The sequence below is a fragment of the Oncorhynchus gorbuscha genome, linkage group LG02 (genome assembly GCF_021184085.1).
Source record: "Oncorhynchus gorbuscha isolate QuinsamMale2020 ecotype Even-year linkage group LG02, OgorEven_v1.0, whole genome shotgun sequence".
NCBI lineage: Eukaryota > Metazoa > Chordata > Actinopteri > Salmoniformes > Salmonidae > Oncorhynchus > Oncorhynchus gorbuscha.
Genome location: NC_060174.1, coordinates 50,517,535 through 50,540,887, shown reverse-complemented (window position 1 = coordinate 50,540,887; position 23,353 = coordinate 50,517,535). Strand labels below are relative to the sequence as shown.

The following is a 23,353-nucleotide window of genomic DNA, read 5'->3' as shown; positions in this document are numbered from 1 at the left end:
TGGGAGGGGGAAGTGGTGTGTGTGGGAGGGGGAAGTGGTGTGTGTGGGAGGGGAAAGTGGTGTGTGGGGAGGAAGTGATATGTGTGGGAGGGGAAGTGGTGTGTATGTGTGTGTGGGGGGGTGCGGGAGGGGGAAGTGGTGTGTGTGGGGAGGAAGTGGTGTGTGTGGGAGGGGGAAGTGGTGTGTGTGAGGAGGAAGTGGTGAGTGTTTGTGTGCATCTGACATGCCACCACCTAGGCATGCATGCAGATCCACATCACCCTCTTCAGTGTAGCCACTCTCTGGTGTGAGGGTCAGCTATGTAGCTGCTACATCCTCTTAGTGTCACACAGCAGCCTCTCCTGTGTCACGTTTTTAACCCTTTGTGTCCGTCCTAACCCCTGACCTTCAACCCCCAAGACTCTGAAGCTGTCCAGCCGGGTCCTGGACAAGATCAGCACAGGTCAGCTAGTCAGCCTGATGTCAGCCCACCTCAACAAGCTGGATGAGGTAAGAACCACCCAACTCATCTGCTGTACTAACCCTAACCTCAACAATATGGATGAGAATTAAGGACCCAAATAATTTACTTACACTGAACAAAAGAATAAAAACGCAACATGTGACAATTTCAAAGGCTTTACTGAGTTACAGTTCATAAAAGGAAATCAGTCCATTTAAATCAATTCATAAATTCCTAATCTATGGATTTCACATGTCTCAGATACCTTTTAAAAATAAAGGTAGGGGTGGGGATCAGAAAACTGGTCAGTATCTGTTGTGACCAACATTTGCCTCATGCAGCACGACACATCTCCTTCTCATTCTGTAGATTTGATCAGGCTGTTCATTTTATACTGTGGAATGTTGTCCCACTCCTCTTCAATGGATGTGTGAAGTTACTGGATATTGGGTGGAACCGGAACACGCTGTCGTACACGTCGATGCAGAGCATCCCAAACATGCTCAATGGGTGACATGTATGGTGGTAGGCCATGGTAGAACTGGGAAATGTTCACCTTCCAGGAATTGTGTACAGATCCTTGTGAAATGGGGCCGTGCATTATCATTCTGAAACATGAGGTGATGGCTGCGGAAGAATGACACGACAATGGCCCTCAGGATCACGTCACGGTATCTCTGTGCATTCAAATTGCCATTGATAAAATGCAATTGAGTTTGTTGTCCATAGCTTATGCCCGCCCATACCATAACCCCACTGCCACCATTGGGCACTCTGTTCACAACGTTGACATCAGCAAACCGCTCTCCCCTGTACATCTGTCCTGTACAGTTGAATCCGTGATTCATCTGTGAAGAGCACACTTCTCCAGTGTGCCAGTGGCCATCGAAGGTGAGCATTTGCCCACTGAAGTCGATTACAACGCTGAACTTCAGTCAGGTCAAGACCCTGGTGAATATGACGAGCACGTAGATAAGCTTCCCTGAGACGGTTTCTGGCAGTTTGTGCAGAAATTCTTTGGTTGTGCAAAGCCAAGTTACATCAGCTGTCCGTGTAGCTGGTTTCAGATGATCCCACAGGTGAAGAAGCCAGATGTGGAGGTCCTGGGCTGGCGTGGTTACAAGGGGTCTGCGGTTGTTCCTGTTCCCAAGAAAGCTAAGGTAACTGAGCTAAACGACTACCGTCACTTCCGTCATCATGAAGTGCTTTGAGAGACTAGTCAAGGACCATATCACCTCCACCCTACCTGACACCCTAGACCCACTCCAATTTGCTTACCGCCCAAATAGGTCCACAGACGATGCAATCTCAACCACACTGCACACTGCCCTAACCCATCTGGACAAGAGGAATACCTATGTGAGAATGCTGTTCATCGACTACAGTCTCGACCCCGCCCTGTGCAACTGGGTACTGGACTTCCTGACGGGCCGCCCCCCAGGTGGTGAGGGTAGGCAACAACATCTCCACCCCGCTGATCCTCAACACTGGGGCCCCACAAGGGTGCGTTCTGAGCTCCTGTCCTGTACTCCCTGTTCACCCACGACTGCATGGCCACGCACGCCTCCAACTCAATCATCAAGTTTGCGGACGACACAACAGTGGTAGGCTTGATTACCAACAACGACGAGACGGCCTACAGGGAGGAGGTGAGGGCCCTCGTAGTGTGGTGTCAGGAAATTAACCTCACACTCAACATCAACAAAACTAAGGAGATGATTGTGGACTTCAGGAAACAGCAGAGGGAACACCCCCCTATCCACATCGATGGAACAGTAGTGGAGAGGGTAGCAAGTTTTAAGTTCCTCGGCATACATATCACAGACAAACTGAATTGGTCCACCCACACAGACAGCACCTGAATTGGTCCACCCACTGACTCAACTCCAGCCACTTTAATAATGGGAATTGATGGGAAATTATGTCAAATATATCACTAGCCACTTTAAACAATGCTACCTAATATAATGTTTACATACCCTACATTATTCCTCTCACATGTATACATATATACTGTACTCTATATCATCTACTGCATCTTTATGGAATACATGTATCACTAGCCACTTTAACTATGCCACTTTGTTTACATACTCATCTCATATGTATATACTGTACCCGATACCATCTACTGTATCTTGCCTATGCTGCTCTGTACCATCACTCATTCATATATCTTTATGTACATATTCTTTATCCCCCTACACTTGTGTGTATAAGACAGTAGTTTTGGAATTGTTAGTTAGATTACTTGTTGGTTATTACTGCATTGTCGTAACTAGAAGCACAAGCATTTCGCTACATTCGCATTAACATCTGCTAACCATGTGTATGTGACAAATACAATTTGATTTGATTTGATTTGGTTGGACGTATTGCCAAATTCTCTAAAATGACGTTGGAAGTGGTTTATAGTAGATAATGTAACATTCAATTCACTGGCAACAGCTCTGGTGGACATTCCTGCAGTCAGCATGCCAATTGAACGCTTCCTCAAAACTTGAGACATCTGTGGCAATGTGCCAAAACTGCACATTTTAGAGTGGCCATTATTGTCCCCAGCACAAGGTGCACCTGTTTAATGATCATGCTGTTTAATCACTTTCTTGATATGCCACAACTGTCAGTTGGACGTATTATCTTGGAGAAGGAGAAATGCTCACTAACAGGGATGTAAACCTTTTGTGCGTATGGAACATTTCTGGGATCTTTTATTTCAGCTCATGAAACATGGGACCAACACTTTGCATGTTGCGTTTATACACTGAACAAAAATATAAACATAACATGTAAAGTGTTGCTCCCAGGTTTCATGAGCTGAAATAAAAGGTCCCAGAAATGTTCTATACACACAAAAAAAGCTTATTTCTCAAAAAATGTTGCTCACAAATTTGTTTACATCCCTGTCAGTGAGCATCTCTCCTTTGCCAAGACAATCCATCCACCTGACAGGCATGGCAGGGTAAATACATTTGAATTCAATCCCATTTTGACAGCATTCCTTTTGATTGAAACAAAACTCTCCATACATGTTCACCCATGGAAGAAGTGCTCAGAAAGGGACTCTTTGGACCTGAATGCCCAAACACATTCAGGAGACTAAGGTGTTAATCAAAGTTTACCCACTGTGCATAACCCACCATACCGTGAGACATCCATGTCTTCGTCACCGTTGAGTTTGATATCACTTAAAAGCTTTTACCAACAGTATTGTGTTGCTGCATCTCTCTTCATACATTCATGTGTGTTGCAGAGCCTTGGCCTGGCCCACTTTGTGTGGATCACCCCTCTGCAGTGTATCCTGTGTGTGGGTTTGATCTGGGAACTGATCGAGGTGAATGGTTTCTGTGCCCTGGCTGCCCTCACCCTGCTGGGCATTGTACAGGCCTGCCTCTCACAGAAGATGGGGCCTCACAGGTAGGTACTGGACTAACATTCTCCCACTAGTAAGCAACATTGCATCGTTAAATGCGCATCAATTGACACAAAATAGCTTAGAAACGTGTAATCAATATGGCGGGTTACTCACGTTTGATATTGGACACGCAGATAACAAAAAGAAACTGATAAATGCTGACAAGGTTTTTTTCCCCACTGCCTGGAAAGTCTTCTTCTTCGGTGGAGATTAATGGCGGTTGGCATCCAATATATTGCATTAGCGCCACCCAACTGAACTACAATACACATCCATTCAACTTTGTGATACAAAATGGTAAAAGGGCAAACGACCTTATTCCACTACTTTAACCCGATCTGACCCTACCCCAGGCCAAGACCAGTGTGGACCGGACACTACCACTCAACACGCCCTGTAACTCTTCTGAAGTCAAATCTCGTACCCCCAAGTACTTCCCTGCAGCTGCCGCCACAACATCTATTTTCTGTGACTTACGTTCCACCTCTGCGGTACAATTGATATCCATGGCTATTGAATGCTAAGAAGCCAACCTTACTGAAACATATATCACTCATTGGCCTGTCCCTCTGTTCTGGCACAGATCTACTATTCACAGGGATCCTCTCAGAATCCCTTACCCTTGATTGACGTTCCTCTGCTTTCTTCACTGCCTCAGCATACAATTTCTTCTGCACTACTCTGACCCTGGCCACCTCAACTTGCCTCTCTCGAACCGGACACCTCTGATCCCCAGCAACATGGGCACCCCTACAGTTGACAACTGTTCACACCAAAACTACACCTTCCTCTGTCCCACATGTCCTCCTTCACACTTCCCACATCTTGGAATCTCCCTCCTACACACTGTTGTGACATGCCCATAAACGTGACATCTATAACACCACAGTGTATTCGGCACAAAAACCTTTTTACCCAGGAATAAATCTGGTTAATTAACATGCAGACCCATCAAGTTTGGATGTTTATCCTCAGCCATCTCACTGAACTTGGAAAGGAATTGTATCATCTGGTGTGTGTATGTACGTATGTGTCTTATTCTGTGTTTGTGTGTGTGTTTGTGTGTGTGTGTTTGTGTGTGTGTGTGTTTGTGTGTGTGTGTGGGGGGTGTCCTATAATCAGGCAGAAAAGAGCAGGGATGATCAGTCGTCGCCTGGCTCTGACCTCAGAGATAGTAGAGAACATCCACTCAGTGAAGGCCTACGGCTGGGAGGAGGTGATGGAGACCATCATCAAGAACATCAGACAGTAAGACACACACACAAAACCCTCCATAACCTAACTACAACCTAATACTGTACATCGGGGGTGTCATACTCCACGGCGGGCCGAGTGTCTGCAGGTTTTTGTTTTTTTTCCATTCAATTAAGACCTAGACAACCAGGTGAGGAGAGTTCCTTACTAGTTGGTGACGTTAATTCATCAATCGAATACAAGGGTTGATGAAAACTTGCAGACACGTGGCCCTCTGTGGAATGAGTTTGACAAGTGCTGTACATCAACAGAGCCAAGTGACCTAACAAGCAATTTTTAAGGCAGCAAACATGACTCCATTGGCCCCATGTTGGTATTCAGTGGGCAATGTGGGCACTGGCTAGCCTACACCAGCCCGACACAGGCTACCCAACAACAAGCCCAACACAGGCTAGCCCACACCAATCCCACACCAGCCCAACATGGGCCAGCCCACACCAAGCCCAGCATGGGCTAGCCCACACCAAGCCTAGCACGGGCTAGCCCACACCAAGCCTAGCGTTTTGGTGGCGTTTTCTGCGCAAAAAAAATTGCGCAATCATTACTGAGTGTGTCATTCCAGTTTTGGTGTTCTAAATAGTAATTAAATAAATTCCTCTTGGGCATCCTAGTTGGGGCCACAGTATTAGTGTGCATTGGGCTCACATTTGTGTCACTTTACAATAAATGTCGAGGGTCTTATACAGGTGACAGGATGGTCGATGCTTGACTGCCGTTTGACAAATAAAAATAATCTAGCTCTTTTGTCCATAATAATCTCATCTACCCGCACGGTATCTGCGAGATGTTGACTAAAGGGCATGTGCCAATACCAAAGTGGGCACACTCGCTATATAACCAGTGTTGATTTTAGAATGTAAATCTTGGTGGGGCAAACGGTAAAACAAATGTGCAATACATGCCAGTAAAGCCACTAAAAAAAAAAAAACACAACACAATATTAAACAGTACATTAATTGCACTTTGAATTGCACATAAAGCTGTCCCAACTGCAGAGCTTTCTTTTCAGCAACATGGAGTGAATCCTTACCACTATTAAACCTGGCTATCAGCATAGCGAAATAGTTCATCTGGCAGCTAAACAGTTCATTCAGCCTCATTTACTGGCTTTTTAAAAAACATAGCTGATTTGGCTGACTTGCTTTGACAAATGTGGTTTCTACTTACAAATGAAATGTACAAACTATGGCATAAGGGAGCGATGGGCGGAATAAGAGGCAATCCGTCATTTTGATTAAGACATTAGAAGTCGGAAGTTTACATACACCTTAGCCAAATACATTCAAACTATTGAAGTATTAAACTATCACTATAATTATTTATTTCAGCTTTTATTTCTTTCATCACATTCCCAGTGGGTCAAAAGTTTACATACAGTCATGGCCAAAACCTTTGAGAATGACACAAATATTAATTTCATAGTCTGCTGACTCAGTTTGTATGATGGCAATGTGCATATACTCTAGAATGAAGAGTGATCAGAGGAATTGCAATTAATTGCAAAGTTCCTCTTTGCCATGCAAATTAACTGAATCCCAGAAAACCATTTAAACTGCATTTCAGCCCTGCCACAAAAGGACAGTGATTCTCTCGTTAACACAGGTGTGAGTGTTGACGAGGACAAGGCTGGAGATCACTCTGTCATGCTGGATGAGTTCGAATAACAGACTGGAAGCTTCAAAAGGAGGGTGGTGCTTGGAATAATTGTTCTTCCTCTGTCAACCATGGTTACCTGCAAGGAAACACATGCCGTCATCATTGCTTTGCACAAAAAGGGCTTCGCAGGCAAGGATATTGCTGCCAGTAAGATTGCCCTAAATCAACCATTTTTCGGATCATCAAGAATTTCAAGGAGAGCGGTTCAATTGTTGTGAAGAAGGCTTCAGGGTGCCCAAGAAAGTCCAGCAAGTGCCAGGACCGTCTCCTAAAGTTGATTCAGCTGCGGGATCGGGGCACCACCAGTACAGAGCTTGCTCAGGAATGGCAGCAGGCAGGTGTGAGTGCATCTGCACGCACAGTGAGGCGATGTAATAGGTCTGGGTGTAGCTGGTGCAGAGGAGTCAGGCGCAGGACAGCAGAGATGAGTAATACACGTAATTTTACTCAAGACTTACAAATACAAGTAATTATGTAAGAATGGGCTGCCACCAGTCAGAATGTGGCCCAGAAGTTAATTGATAGCATGCCAGGGCAGGTCTTGAAAAAGAAGGATCAACACTGCAAATATTGACTTTTTGCATCAACTTCATGTAATTGTCAATAAAAGCCTTTGACACTTATGAAATGCTTGTAATTATACTTCAGTATTCCATAGTAACATCTGACAAAAATATCTAGACACTGAAGCAGCAAACTTTGTGGAAATTAATATTTGTGTCATTCTCAAAACTTTTGGCCACGACTCAATTAGTATTTGGTAGCAATGCCTTTAAATTGTTTAACTTGGGTAAAATGTGTTGGGTAGCCTTCCACAAGCATCCCACAATAGGTTGAGTGAATTTTGGCCCATTCCTACTGACCAAGCTGGTGTAACTGAGTCAGGTTTCTAGGCCTCCTTGCTCGCACATGCTTTTTCAGTTCTGCCCACAAATTATCTATAGGATTGAGGCCAGAGCTTTGTGTTTGTCACTCCAATACCTTGACTTTGTTGTCCTTAAGCCATTTTGCCACAACTTTGGAAGTATGCTTGGGGTCATTGTCCATTTGGAAGACCCATTTACGACCAAGCTTTAACTTGCTGACTGATGTCTTGAGATGTTGCTTCAATATATCCACATAATTTCCCCCCCTCTTGATGCCATCTATTTTGTGAAGTGCACCAGTCCCTCCTACAGCAAAGCACCCCACAATATGATGCTGCTACCCCTGTGCTTCATGGTTGGGATGGTGTCTTCAGCTTGCAAGTCTCCCCCTCCTCAAAACATAACGATGGTCATTATGGCCCAACGGTTATATTTCTGTTTTATCAGACCAGAGGACATTTCTCCAAAAAGTACGATTTTTGTCCCCATGTGGAGTTGCTAACCGTAAACTGGCTTTTTTATGGCGGTTTTTGAGCAGTGGCTTCTTCATTGCTGAGAGGCATTTCAGGTTATGTCAATATAGGCCTCGTTTTACTGTGGATATAGATACTTTTGTACCGGTTTCCTCCAGCATCTACTCAAGGTCCTTTGCTGTTGTTCTGGGATTGATTTGCACTTTTCGCACCAAAGTACGTTCATCTCTAGGAGACAGAATGCGTCACCTTCCTGAGTGGTATGACGGCTGTGTGGCCCCACGGTGTTTATACTTGCGTACTATTGTTTGTACAGATGAACGTGGTACCTTCAGGTATTTGTAAATTGCTCCCACGGATTAACCAGACTTGTGGAGGTCTACAGTTCTTTTTCTGAGGTCTTGGCTGATTTCTTTTGATTTTCCCATTGATGTCAAGCAAAGAGGCACTGAGTGTGAAGGTAGGCCTTGAAATACATCCATAGGTACACATCCAAATGACTCAAATGATCTCAATTAGCCTATCAGAAGCTTCTAAAGCCATGACATCATTTTCTGGAATTTTCCATTAAAGGCACAGTCAACTTAGTGTATGTAAACTTCTGACCCACTGCATTGTGAAACAATGAATTTTAAGTGAAATAATCTGTCTGTAAACAATTGTTGGAAAAATGACTTTTGTCATGCACAAAGTAGATGTCCTAACCGACTTGCCAAAACTATAGTTTGTTGACAAGAAATTTGTGGAGTGGTTTAAAAACAAGTTTTAATGACTCCAACCTAAGTGTATGTAAACTTCCGACTTCAACTGTAACTATTTGTTCAGCACTTTTTAAATTAACAGAATTCAGAACATGTGCCATTCTTACAGTATTCTCCCCGTACACCAAGTCAGAACCATAGGATGAATAAAGAGTGCATATAAGCAGACAATGAAAGCTCTTACAATATTTTATGATTATATTTCACTAAAGTTGACTTGCACCACCAAGTCAGAACAGTAGGTGTGAGGGTGAAAGGGACCAAATGATTAGGGTGATGCACATGGGCTACTAACAGCTTACTATACAACATACACTTAGTATTACTTTCTTAGCTACAGTATACATATCTCCCTGGCATATTACTTAATTTATGCAACAGCATACAATACATTTTTGAACTCACCCTTTTGTGGTGCTCACTTGAACAGGAAGGTGGTGCAGCGGTCCTTCGTTGGCAAATTGTGTCATCAAACTTTGTCCTAAAAATCTGTCATTCTCTGGATTTATTGTGTTTTCAAGACAAATGGGAACTACGAAAAAACAAGGTTGAATCATGATGTCAGTGATCTTCAGGTCAGAGCTCTAGAATGAGGCTCAAGGTTCCGATTTGGAAATCTGAGTTGGATGTCCATTCAAAATGTATTTTCCCAGTCAGAGCTGGTTGTTTTACGAGTTCCCAGTTGTCTTGAACTTACTAAAGTCTGAGATTTCCCAGTTCCGAGTTTCCATTTGTTTTGAACGCAGCAGAAGTCATGGTGGCTTAACAACATGGCCAATGTATTCAACCTTTTCTGGCCCACGGTATTGCATGTGAATGTTCATCATTTTAAGCTGGGAAAAGATACCTTTAAACTGTATGGATCGACTCTGGTAGAGACGAGAAGCAGGTAAAGGGAGTGAGCATTTAATGAAAACGGACATAGGACAGCATCTGGACATAAACACATAACAACATTAATGCTGAAACAGGGAACAAACAGGGGAGCAGACAGTTATAGACGGGGCAATCAACAAAGGGAAGGAGTCCAGGGGAGTCCAATGAGCGCTGCTGCGTGTAATGACGGTAACAGGTGTGCGTAATGAAGGGAGCAGGCGTGTCATAAACCCAGACTTGGACCACACACCACAAAAAAGGGATTGCTTTGTAACACTTGCATGTAGCCACTGACTACTTCCAAGCCACTCAATGTTGAATTTGCGATTTCTAACTTGTTGTGTAATGTTTATGTCCATCGGCCGGTGAGCATCGATACCTTTTAATAATTTCTCTTCATATGACAAGGATTGAAAAGGATTTGCTAGTAGATGTCACGCTGTAATAATAATAATACACGGGACTAGACCATAGAACAAGTGCACAGTAACACATAGCATGAAAGCCTATACAACAGCACAGGTGCACACAAGACCAACGGACATGGTAACAATAACCGACAAGGACAATGAGGAACAGAGGGCACACATATCAAATCAAATCAAGCTGTATTTGTCACATGCGCCGAGTACAACAGGTGAAGGAAGACCTTACCGTGAAGTGCTTACTTACAAGCCCTTTAACCAACAATGCAGTTTTAAGAAAATACATCAAAAAAAAGTATGAGATTCAAGAGCAGCAGTAAATAACAATAGCTGGGTTATATGCAGGGGGTACCGGTACAGACGCAATATGGGGGAACCGGTGTCGAGGTAATTGAGGTAATATGTACATGTAGGTAGAGTTATTAATGTGACTATTCATAGATAATAACAGAGAGTAGCAGCAGTGTAGAAAAGGGGGATGTGGCAATGCAAATAGTCTGAGTATCCATTTGATTAGCTGTTCAGGAGTCTTATGGCTTGGGGGTAGAAGCTGTTTAGAAGCCTCATGAACCTAGACTTGGTGCTCCCATAATGCTTGTCGTGCGGTAACAGAGAAAACAGTCTATGACTTGGGTGGCTGGAGGCTTTCATAATTTTTAGGACCTTCGTCTGAAACCACCTGGAAGAGAGGTCGTGGATGGCAGGGAGCTTGGCCCCGATGATGTACTGGGTCGTACGCACTACCTTCTGTAGTGCCTTGCGGTCGGAGGCCGATCTGTCAGGATGCTCTTGATGTTGCAGCTGTAAAACCTTTTGAGGATCTGAGGACCCATGCCAAATCTTTTCAGTCCCCTGAGGGGGAATAGGTTTTGTTGTGCCCTCTTCATGACTGTCTTGGTGTGCTTGAACCATGTTAGTTTGTTGGTGATGTGGACGCCAAGGAACTTGAAGCTCTCAACCTGTCCCACTACAGCCCCTTCGATGCTCAGTCCTCTTTTTCCTGTAGTCCACAATCATCTCCTTTGTCTTGATCACGTTGAGGGAGAGGTTGGCACCACACCGCCAGGTCCTGCCCTCCTCCCTATAGTCTGTCTCATTGTTGTCTGTGTTGTGTCATCAGCAAACTTAATGATGGTGTTGGAGCCGTGCCTGGTCATGCAGTCATGAGTGAACAGGGAGCACAGAAGGGGACTGAGCACACACCCCTGAAGATCAGAGTGGCCGATGTGTTGTTACCTACCTTTACCACCTTGGGCGGCCCGTCAGGAAGTCCAGGATCCAGTTTCAGAGGGAGGTGTTTAGGTGTTGAACACTGAACACTGGCATGGAATGCAATAGAGATTGCATCATCTGTGGATCTGTTGGTGCAGTATGAAAATTTGAGTTGGTCTAGGGTTTCTGGGATAATGCTGTTGATGTGAGCCATGACCATTCTTTCAAAGCACTTCCTGGTTACAGACCTGAGTGCTACGGATCGGTAGTCATTTAGGCAGGTTACCTTAGTTTTCTTGGCACAGGGACTATGGTGGTCTGCTTGAAACATGTTGGTATTAAAGACTCAGACAGGGACAGGTTGAAAATGTCAATGAAGACACTTGCCAGTAAGTCAGCGCATGCTCAGAATACACATCCTGGTAATCCATCTGGCCTTGTGAATGTTGACCTGCTTAAAGGTCTTACTCGGCTGCGGAGAGTGTGATCACACAGTCATCCGAAACAGCTAATGCTGTCATGCATGTTTCAATGTTACTTGTCTCAAACCTCGTATTTGGCTCATCTGGTAGGCTTGTGGCACTGGGCAGCTCTCGGCTGTGCTTCCCTTTGTAGTCTGTAATAGTTTGCAAGCCGATTCGATCTTAGCAATGTACTGTATTAACGCTTTGCCTGTTCGATGGTTTGTCGGAGGGCATAGCGGAATTCCTTATAAGCTTCTGGGTTAGAGTCCCGCTCCTTGAAAGTGGCAGCTCTACCCTTTAGCTCAGTGTGAATGTTGCCTGTAATCCATGGCTTCTGGTTGGGGTATGTACGCACAGTCACTGTGGAGATGACGTCCTCGATGCACTTATTGATAAAGTCAGTGACTGATGTGGTGTACTCCTCAATGCCATCAGAAGAATCGTGGAACATATTCCAGTCTGTGTTAGCAAAACAGTCCTGTAGTTTAGCATCTGCTTCATCTGACAACTTTTTTATAGACCGAGTCACTGGTGCTTCCTGCTTTAATTTTAGCTTGTAAGCAGGAATTAGGAGGATAGAATTCTGGTCGGATTTGCCAAATGGAGTGAGAGGGACAGTGTTGTACACATTTCTCTGTGTGGAGTAAAGGTGGTCTAGAAAACCTTGAGACTTCCTTAGATATCGTGCACCAGCTGTTGTTCAGGTAAATGCATAGGCCTTCGCCCTGTGTCTTACCAGAGGCTTCTGTTCTATCAGTCCGTGGTTAGTGGGAATGAATCCAGTTCAGTGACGCCTAGAGTGCTGGTGACGTAGACCTCCGGAGCTGCTGAACGGAATGAGCTGCAGTACCGGGGGAATCCGTGACAGTAGATTATCAACGTGATTCATGATGATGACTGCTTGTCTAGCTTGCAGTCCAATCAAAGCTACGGTAGATATAATGTGATTAGATGTAATTTTATCTGTGGCCAATGACCTTGAGCCTTCTTGGATGGACACTTATTTTTATTTATTCAATTGTTTTGTTCAATTGTTTTACCCCTATTTCGTGATATCCAATTGCAATCCAATTACTATCTTGTCTCATCACTGCAACTCCCCAATGGGCTCGGAATAGGCAAAGGGGAAGTCACACATCCTCCGAAACATGACCCAACAAACCGCGCTTCTTAACCCACGTCCACTTAACCCTGAAGCCAACTGTACCAATGTGTCAGAGGAAACACCGTTCAACTGATGACCGAAGTCAGCCTTCAGGCGCCTGGCCCGCCACAAGGAGTCGCTAGAGTGAGATGAGCCAAGTAAAGCCACCCCAGCCAAACCCTCCCCTAACCCGGACGACGATTTGTCAATTGTGCCCCCGCCCAATGGGACTCCCAGTCACAGCCGGTGGTGACACAGCCTGGGATCGAATCCGGGCACTGTGATGCAGTGCCTTAGACCGCTGCGCCACTCGGGAGGCCAGATGGACTCTTCTAATGTAAATCTATGGCAGCACCCAAGGGGGCTGCAAGGCCCTCCCCTGCCCGCCCCCTCCCTTTAGCAAATCAGATCAGGACTCTATTTTGCTCCTCCTTTTCTATAGGCAGAAACTCAAACTGTAAGTACCCCGTGCTAAGGTCTATTCAATGCTGGTCTGACCAATCGGAATTAATGCTTCAAGATTGTTTCGATCACGCGACTGGGATATGTTCTGGGTAGCCTCTGAGAATAACATTGATGTATACATGGACATAGTGATTGAGTTCATCAGGAAGTGTATAGGGGATGTTGTTCCCACTGTGACTATTAAAAACTACCCAGACCAGAAACCGTGCATAGATGGTAGCATTCGCGCAAAACTGAAAGTGTGAACCACCACATTTAACCACGGCAAGGTGACTGGGAATAATGGTCAAATACAAACAGTGTGTTTAATTTGATTTGACAATCTCTCCCTTTAGATTTTGCAGTGACGTAGTATTCTCAAAAGTGACAGAACACTTTATTTTCTGTATTTTCTGCTTAAACACATTTTGTAGCTGCCTTATTCAAGAAAACAAAAAAAGGACCATGTTTATATGCGGCTTTATTAACTCAATTCATGTTTTGCTACATTACTGGTAAGGCAGATTTCACTGAGCAGATGAGCAAAAGCGCATTGGCCCAATATTGGCACCCTACTCGGGACCCATATTTTAGCATGCATTGAGCCCACATTTTGTTTGCTGGCAACATTCCGAGAACTATGGGGAAAGAGGTCGTGCTTTGACTCTAACACAGGGATGGGCAACTCCAGTCCTCGGGTACCAGAGTGGTGTCACATCTTTTCACCATCCCTAGCAAACACAGCTGATTAAACCAATTTCATTCTAAACTGAAGATCATGTTTAATTCATTATTTGAGTCATGTGTGTTAACTGGGGCTGGGGCAAAAGTGTGACACCAGTCAGGCACCTGAGGACTGGAGTTGCCCATCCCTTCTCTAACTCTAATACTCTGAGGTGAAAGGTCATGGTAGGAACACTATCCCATCCACCAGAGATCTTCTGGGAATCAAAAACTGTTAGCTGGGATAGATGACCTGTGACTCTCATTAATAAATAAGATTCCCATCAAGATATTTTCACTTCAATTCCATTAAATATGAGCTGAAGCTCAAAGGGAGGATTAATTGCCGTCTATGATCATGACACATGACATTCACAAACAAAGCCAATCAGAGAAACACTCCTGCATTGTGTAGTCTAGTCAATCCTTTAGTCAATTGCCAATGTTTAATCCCTGTCTGATTTGGGTGAATTGGGCCTAAATACATAATTGGATTCCCCTGTTGATGTCTGTCCACCTATTGACGCCTCTGCGTCAAGACCTTTGACTAGGCGTCTTGTGACCTTGGCTTCCTTGTCTAGTCCAAATTTGGCATAAACTATGTTTTTTTCAATGAGAAAACTGAATAATTCAAATGAATTAGAAAATGATTTAAAATACAAACGTAAGAGAGGTTACGTAATAGGAAGTATTATATAAAATGAATCCCCCACCTACCTCTTACAGGGATGAGATGTCATTGACGCGGAAGATTGGTTCTCTGCGTTACTTCTACAGCGCCTCCTACTTCTTCTCTGCCATCCTGGTCATCGTGTCAGCCATTGTGCCACATGCCCTCAGCAAGGTACTTTTCCCACTGGCCTTTGTATATTTATATCCATTTTTAATTTACTCGGGATGTTTTTTATGTGGTGAGTATTTGTATTGTTTGTTTTTTACTATGACAAAGTACAACCAATGAATTTCCACTTGGTGATTAATAAAGGAAGTGCACGATTTTCACATACACCGCTTTCGGAAAGTATTCCCACATTTTGTTAGATTAAAGCCTTGTTCTAAAATTGATTTTAAAAATGTATCAACCTACACACAATAGCCCATAACGACAAAGCAAAAACTGGTTTTATATTTATTTTGCAAAAAATATATATAAATCAAAAGACCCTTTAACTCAGTACTTTGTTGAAGCGCCTTTGGCAGCGATTACAGCTTTAATCGATTACAGCTTTGAGTCTTCTTGGGTATGACTCTACAAGCTTGGCACACCTGCATTTGGGGATTTTCTCCCATTCATCTCTGCAGACCCTCTCAAGCTCAGTCAAGTTGGATGGGGAGCGTCCACTCAAGGACATTCAGAGACTTGTCCCGAAGCCACTCCTGCGTTGTCTTGGCTATGTGCTTAGAATCGTTGTCCTGTTGGAAGGTTAACCTTCGCCCCAGTCTGAGTTCCTGAGTGCTCCTGAGTGCTCCCAAATGGCGCAGCGGTCTAAAGCACTGCATCACAGTGCTTGAGGCAACACTACAGATCCGGGTTTGATCCCGACCTGTCACATACCTGACTGTTACCGGGAGACCCAAGAGGCGATGCACAATTGGCCCAGCGCCGTCCGAGTTAGGGGAGGGTTTGGCCGGCCCGGGATGTCCTTGTCCCATCACACTCTAGCAACTCCTGTGGCGGGCTGGGCGCATGCACGCTGACACAGTCGCCAGGTGTATGGTGTTTCCTCCGACAGATTGGTGCTGCTGGCTTCCGGTTAAGTGAGCAGTATGTCAAGAAACAGAGCGGCTTGGCAGGGTTGTGTTTCGCAGGACGCATGGTTCTTGAATCTCGCCTCTCCCGAGTCCGTACGTGAGATGCAGTGATGGGGCAAGGCTGTAACTACCAATTGGGGAGAAAAAGGGTAAAATAATAATGGGTGTAAATAATATATTTTTTAAGTATCTCTCTGTACTTTGCTCCGTTCCTCTTTGCCTCGATCCCGACTAGTCTCCCAGTCCCTGCCGCTGAAAAACATCCCCACAGCAAAATGCGGCCACCACCATGCTTCACCGAAGGGATGGTGCCAGGTTTCCTTCAGACGTGATACTTGGCATTCAGGCCAAAGAGTTCAATTTTGTTTTCATCAGACCAGAGAATCTTGTTTCTCATGGTCTGAATCCTTTAGGTGCCTTTTGGCAAACTCTAAGCGGGCTGTCATGTGCCTTCTACTGTGGAGTGGCATCCATCAGACCACTTTGTCATAAAGGCCTGATTGGTGGACTGCTGCAGAGATGGTTTTCATTCTGGAAGGTTCTCTCATCTCCACAGAGGTACTCTGGAGCTCTATCAGAGTGACCATCGGGTTATTAGTCACCTCCCTGACCAAGGCCCTTCGCCCCTGTTTGCTCAGTTTGGCCAGGCGGCCAGCTCTAGGAAGAGTCTTGGTGGTTCCAAACTTCTTCCATTTAAGAATGATGGAGGCCACTGTGTTCTTGGGGACAATCAATGCCGCAGGTATTTTTTTTGTACCCTTCCCCAGATCTGTGCCTCGACACAGTCTTGTCTCTGAGCCTTATGGACAATTCCTTCGACCTCATGGCTTGGGTTTTGCTCTGACATTCACTGTCAACTTTGGGACCTTATATAGACAGGTGTGCCTTTCCAAATCATGTCCAATCAATTGAATTTACTACAGGTGTAACGTTTGTCGTCGGAAGGAGACCAAGGGGCAGCGTGGTAGGCGTACATTATTTTATTTAAATGTTCCACCAAGAAAGAAAAAACAATAAACAATAGCACGAACGAAAAGCTTTGTCGTGCAAACTACATGCACTCAAACAAAGACAAGATCCCAAACTGAAGGAGGGAAAAAGGGCTGCCTAAGTATGATCCCCAATCAGAGACAATGAAAGACAGCTGCCTCTGATTGGGAACCACACTCGGCCAAACACATAGAAATAGAGTTTAACATTGAGGTTAATCTCTGACATTGTGGTGGACATTGAGGTTAAACTCTGACATTGAGGTTAGAAATCTATGGAATTCTCTGGGGGTGAATAAAGGGGATGAATGGGGATGAATAAAGTCCAATCTCAATCTGATCTCTACAGGGCATTATCCTGAGGCGGATCTTCACCACTGCCTCCTACTGCATGGTGCTCCGTATGACCCTCACCAGACAGCTGCCCGGCTCCATACAGATGTGGTACGACACGCTGGCGCTGGTCACAAAGATAGAGGTGAGGCGGATTCGTGTACATGGGTACGGGAGAAAATGAGGGAGTGGGAAATGGGGGAAGGACAGGGGGAGGTGAGAAGGATGGATGGGATTTGAAGGTTCATCTAGATGCGGTACAGTACACTGGAACTTTGAGTCATTGTCAAATTGGGCATTTTGCTTGGGTGAAGTCTGGTCGAGGGCTGTAATGGTTGGGATTGGGGGGAAACTAAATGAAGACGTTAGATGGAGTTGGGTTGGAGGAGCACCTGTTATAGTTATTGATACTGTATATAGTGTACATTTGCCTGTGGAATGTACAGACTTGTCAAGGGGAAGTGGAGGGGAGAGGAGTGCTTGTTAACATAGGTTGATGATAACTCTGGTTTTATTTACATCTGGCGGTTATGTAAGTTACGTTATATTTTTAATGTTGTTGACATCATGTCTAAAAAAGACACGGGAATTGGCTTACACAAACACACCCGCATACCCACACCAGACCTGGGTTCACATACATGAGTATTTGAGTACATGATTATTTGGACTCATCTTCTCAGTCCAACATCTGGAATCCAAAAACCTTCCCAGCCCAACTGCACCCCAAGACACACACATGCCCTTCACACCGCCTTGCCGTAAAGGCACATCAAGGAATAGACAGAGAGACAAACACACATGTCATCCTCAGCCAAAAAGGCCATCACAGTACGGTTGTTGTATCAATCTTAGCAGTAATTCCTCTCGGTCTTCAGTCTTTATACTGCACAGGACACTACAGTCGGACAACACATGCTTTGCGTTCGTCTTACACTACTGTTTATATTTATACCCAGAATAAGGGTGTGTGTGTGTGTGTGTGTGTGTGTGTGTGTGTGTGTGTGTGTGTGTGTGTGTGTGTGTGTGTGTGTGTGTGTGTGTGTGTGTGTGTGTGTGTGTGTGTGTGTGTGTGTGTGTGTGTGTGTGTGTGTGTGTGTGTGTGTGTGTGTGTGTGTGTGCACGTGTGTGTGTGTGTGTGTGTGTGTGTGCACGTGTGTGCACGTGTGTGCACGTGTGTGTGTGTGCATGTGTGTGTGCACGTGTGTATGTGTGTGCACGTGTGTGTGTGCATGTGTGTGAATGTGTGTGTGTGTGTATTGACCTGACTTGTTGTTGCCAAGATAACGTCCTTGTTTTGTTATCCATTGTCTATCCTGTAGGAGTACCTCTGCAAAGAGGAGTACAAAGTATTGGAGTACAACCTGACCACCACTGAGATAGAGTTGGTGAATGTGACTGCCTCCTGGGATGAAGTACGTGTGTGTGCGTGCGTGCGAGCGTGCGTGCAGGTGTATGTATGCATTCTATTCTTCCTGAGAATGATCCTACTACTATCTAGGAAAAAGGCAATTCATTACCACAGAGTAACATTATCAGTTTGAAATGTCACAGGCAGTGTATTTCATTTTATGGATACGTTTTATGACCATCCCAAGTAGGCAGAAAATCATTTGTGTTCAGACACTGTGCACTAATTTAGATAAGCAACAGCTGATGGATTAGGGGCCAATAATGACATTTGAGTAATATACTGGCAAGAGTCTCCTATTTCTCAGTGATTCCCAGAATATTGAAAATGTTCTCGGCCGGATGGCTGACGCATTTCAGCGTAAAGCCTTCATCATAGCATTTTCTCACCAGTCTGTTTTCCATTTTAGGAATTAGTTTTTAGGAATTAGTATTCCTATTACAGCCAGAAATGTATGCAAGCTGGTCTAGTCATATTGTATAAGAGAAAATTCAATGTAATATCTCTCTCTCTCTCTCTCTCTCTCTCTCTCTCTCTCTCTCTCTCTCTCTCTCTCTCTCTCTCTCTCTCTCTCTCTCTCTCTCTCTCTCTCTCTCTCTCTCTCTCTCTCACTCACTCACTCACTCACTCACTCACTCACTCACTCACTCACTCACTCTCTCTCACTCTACCCCCGTCTCTCTTTCACACCCTACTCTCTTCCCCCTCTCCAGGGTATCGGGGAGCTCTTTGAGATAATTAAGCAGGAGAACAAGGCTAACGGCCACCCTAACGGTGACGCAGGGTTGTTCTTCACAAACCTGTATGTCACACCCGTCCTCAAGAACATCAGCCTGTACCTGGAGAAGGGACAGATGCTGGCCGTGGCTGGATCCACCGGCTCTGGGAAGGTACCACTACCACTCACTGTTTATTTGCAGGAACAATGTACATGAATCAACATTTCTGTAAATGTGCCAACCGCAGTCCCTGTAACGTCCCTGCTACGCTACAGCCATCGGGCGTCCGGCTTTGCCATCAGCCATTGAGGGAATGCTTACTTTTAAGTCGGCGAAAGCTACTGCTTGAGTTGGTCGCCTCCAATGGCAGCGTCCAAGCTCAGAATTCGCAGAGGTTCAATTCCTGAGTGCTGATGCACGCACGTCCATTCTATCTTGTGAATGAAAATGCTTTGGTTTCCGTGTAGCAGGTGGAACATCACAACAGAGTGTGCACTTTAGATGTAATGTAGCTGAAGTGTGATTCTCATATCTCGCTATGTCATAGTGTGTTTCAATATGTTTCCCTTTACTAAGGATCCACAGGCTCAGGAAAGGTATTGGACCACTCGCTGTCTGGGAACAATGACAGGGGTGGATGGAGTGTGGGCTCCTCATTTCTCAATGGGTCATACTGTGTCTTAATAATATTATTGAGACACAGGAGGACATGGGCATAAATATAGAGTTGGTCCCCTCTTTGCTGCAATAACAGCCTCCACTCTTCTGGGAAGGCTTTCCAGCAAATCCTGGAACATTGCTGCGTAACCTTCCTTCCATTCAGCCACAAGAGCATTAGTAAGGTCGGGGCACTGATGTTGGGCGATTAGGCTTGGTTCGCAGTCGGCGTTCCAATTCATCCCAAAAGTGTTACATGGGGTTGAGGTCAGGGCTCTGTGCAGGCCAGTCAAGTTCTTACACACCGATCTTGACAAACCATTTAAGTATGGTCCTTGGTTTGTGCATGGGGGCATTGTCATACTGAAACAGGAAAGGGCCTTCCCCAAACTCTTGTCTCAAAGTTGAAGCACACTGTAGCGTTAAGATGTCTCTTCACTGGAACTATGGGGCATAGTCCGAACCATGATAATCAGCCACAGACCATTATTCCTCCTCCACCAAACTTGCAGTTGGCGCTATGCATTCGGGCAAGTAGCAGTGTGCATGGTGATCTTAGGCTTGTGTGCGGCTGCTCGACCATGGAAACCCATTTCATGAAGCTCCCAACGAACAGTTCTTGTGCTGAAGTTGCTTCCAGAGGCAGTTTTGGACTCTGTAGTGGGTGTTGCAACCGAGGACAGACGATATTTACGCGCTGTGCGCTTCAGCACTCAGCGGTCCCATTCTGTGAGCTTGTGTGGCCTACCACTTCGCAGCTGAGCCGTTGATGCTCCTAGACATTTCCACTTCACAATAACAGCACTTATAGTTGACCGGGGCAGCTCAACCAGGGCAGAAATACGATGAACTGAGTTGTTGGAAAGGTGGCACCCTATGACGGTGCCAATGTCTGGAACCGAACAAATAGAGAGGCATCCAACACATGGAAACCATGTGTTTGATGTATCGGATACAATTCCACCTATTCCGCTCCAGCCATTACCAGGAGCCTCTCCTCCCCGATTAGTGCCACCAGCCTCATGTGATTGAGATATATTACATGTTGAGACAAAGTGAAAAGACTTAATATTATAAATATCATGTCTATGCCTCAATTCCACCTTTACTGGTGCTATAAAGTGCAGTCAGTCCGAGGTTTGGAGATGAGTGTCTGCCCCCCCTACCTACAGTTGCACGCCATCCCTTCCCCTGGTGAGCTGAAGTGGATAGCATATCATAGAATACATTATTATTCTACTCTCTCCAGGGCGTAATGTTGTACATAGATTAGGGATGCACATATACAGTATCTCTCCCCTCTCTGCATATTTCTACTCCATAGTGTTCTGACATTTCTTCCCTTCACAACAGGATTAACACACACCACCAAGCTTATCTCCTTTAAGGTGCTGGGAATTACTTCCCCCCCAAAAATCAACACACAATTTTACCCCATCACATGTTTTGTGCTCGACGCTTCGGATATTGTGTCCCCCCCCCCCCCCCCCACCCCAGAGTTCCCTGCTGATGATGATCCTGGGGGAGCTGGTCCCGTCGGAGGGGAAGATTAGACACAGTGGGCGGATCTCCTTCTCCCCCCCAGACCTCCTGGATCATGCCCGGAACCATCCGTGACAACATCCTGTTTGGCCTGACCTACGACGAGTTCCGCTACACCTCTGTCATCAAGGCCTGTCAGCTGGAGGAGGTACGGATGGAGGGAAATATGCTGTCGCTCTGTCATATTGTGTGTCGGCTGTTAGCTTGGTTAGAATTGTTTTGGTCTCAGGTTATGGTCTTTGACGTTGTCGTGGTGGATGTTTCTCTACTTCTGCTTTCCTCTATCTTTGCTTTATTTCCGTCCACGTTCATTTAAAAAAAAAAATTCTCCCCTCTTTTTACCAGATTTTATTTTTCTTCTACTCTCTCTACCTCCCCATGTTCTCTTGCTCATCTCTCATTCCCAGCCCTGTCCTCTTTTCCTCCCTTGACTCATATGTTCCACCTGGCTGTCTACCCAGGAGCCTTTGTGAGGAGTTGAGATGTCATAGTGTGTCACTGGATTACTGTCCCTGACACTCCCGTTGCCATGGACACCCCACATTATGTCATTGGGACGGAATATCAGCTTGCTCAGTCACAAGCATGGATGTAGACTAGACTAGAGCATTCATTGTCAATCTGTGTTTCTGTCTATCTCTGTGTATGTGACCTGACCAGAAAACTCTGTGCAACAGAGCTACTATGCAGTAGCATTTATTGTTTTTTACATTTAGACCACTGAGAAGGGGTGAAAATGATTAGTGGCACACTGGCACCGCTCATGCCCTGGGGGTATTGATGATTTGGCACAGATCATTTGGATGGTGTGTTACCTGAGGCGTCTTGAGGCACTGTTTGAAATCTGCGCTGCGTTGAAAAAGGCTGTTACAAAAGATGGTACGGAACAGCTCTGATGATGTGCTAGGCCTAAGTGCTAGGCCTAAGTGTGTCGTTGCCTGTTTCGAAGCAAACACTACTGTATGCACCTATTTTTTAACACTTTGACAGCTCCCAAATGAACACCTTTTGACCTGACCTTTCAACTCTTATGTAACTGTGTAATGTTCACCTGCATCCAAACTCTCAACAACTGAGTGACTTCAGAGGAGTCATGAATATTCCATCTCTCAAAAGAGAATACGACACAAGCAATCTGGTATACGTGGTCTGAGACAGAGAGGATAAAGAGACACCTGTGAAAGACATCTGTGTTCCCAGACGTATCAGACTGTGTGATCATGCTCCATTCTATTTTTCGATCTCTCCTGGGACCAGAAAATGATCATGGGTGGGCTGTTTCTTGTAAACCCCAATCATTCTACACGTTAACAGTTAGCTAGCTTGTAATCTCAGCACCCAGAACCAAGGTTTATGGTGAGAGAATAGTTAGCTTGTAGCGCTAGCCACACTTTTTTTTGTCAGTGTGAGACACGGTGCCTTTTCTCCACTTGCTGTGTTTTACGACCTGTTAAACAACCTCTGAACTTAATTCCCAATGCCTTCCGTTTGGATAGCAGAAGTAGCGTTTATAAAGGTAGGAGGTTTTATGTATGACTAAATTCATTCTTTCACATGTTGGTTTACATGTTTCAGACATTTGTGTTTGAAATCATCTAGCTATTAAAGGGCGACTGCACTTCCTGATTTGGCCTCGTTTTTAGATTTGGTTCATTACAAAAATTAATGCTAGCGGCCATGACTGAATTCAAACGTGAGTTGGTTTCGGGTTGTGATTTTCCCATTAGCTTCAGCTGGCGGGTGTGCAACAGTGGCAAAGTTGGTTTGACTCGCTCCGAGGCTAGTTTGGAGCCAT

The 23,353-nt window shown here is 45.0% G+C and overlaps 1 protein-coding gene across 1 annotated transcript in view; it reads left to right on the top strand.

The window, feature by feature from the left end:
• The window catches only part of LOC124003923 (cystic fibrosis transmembrane conductance regulator-like), a 49,701-nt gene that overhangs the window by 7,092 nt on the left and 19,256 nt on the right, over positions 1-23,353 (top strand). Inside the window, 9 exon segments of the mRNA XM_046312575.1 lie at positions 400-489; positions 3,696-3,859; positions 4,980-5,105; positions 14,882-14,999; positions 17,246-17,374; positions 18,552-18,644; positions 19,354-19,530; positions 21,514-21,594; positions 21,596-21,706. Of these exon segments, the coding sequence (XP_046168531.1) occupies positions 400-489; positions 3,696-3,859; positions 4,980-5,105; positions 14,882-14,999; positions 17,246-17,374; positions 18,552-18,644; positions 19,354-19,530; positions 21,514-21,594; positions 21,596-21,706 (1,089 nt within the window).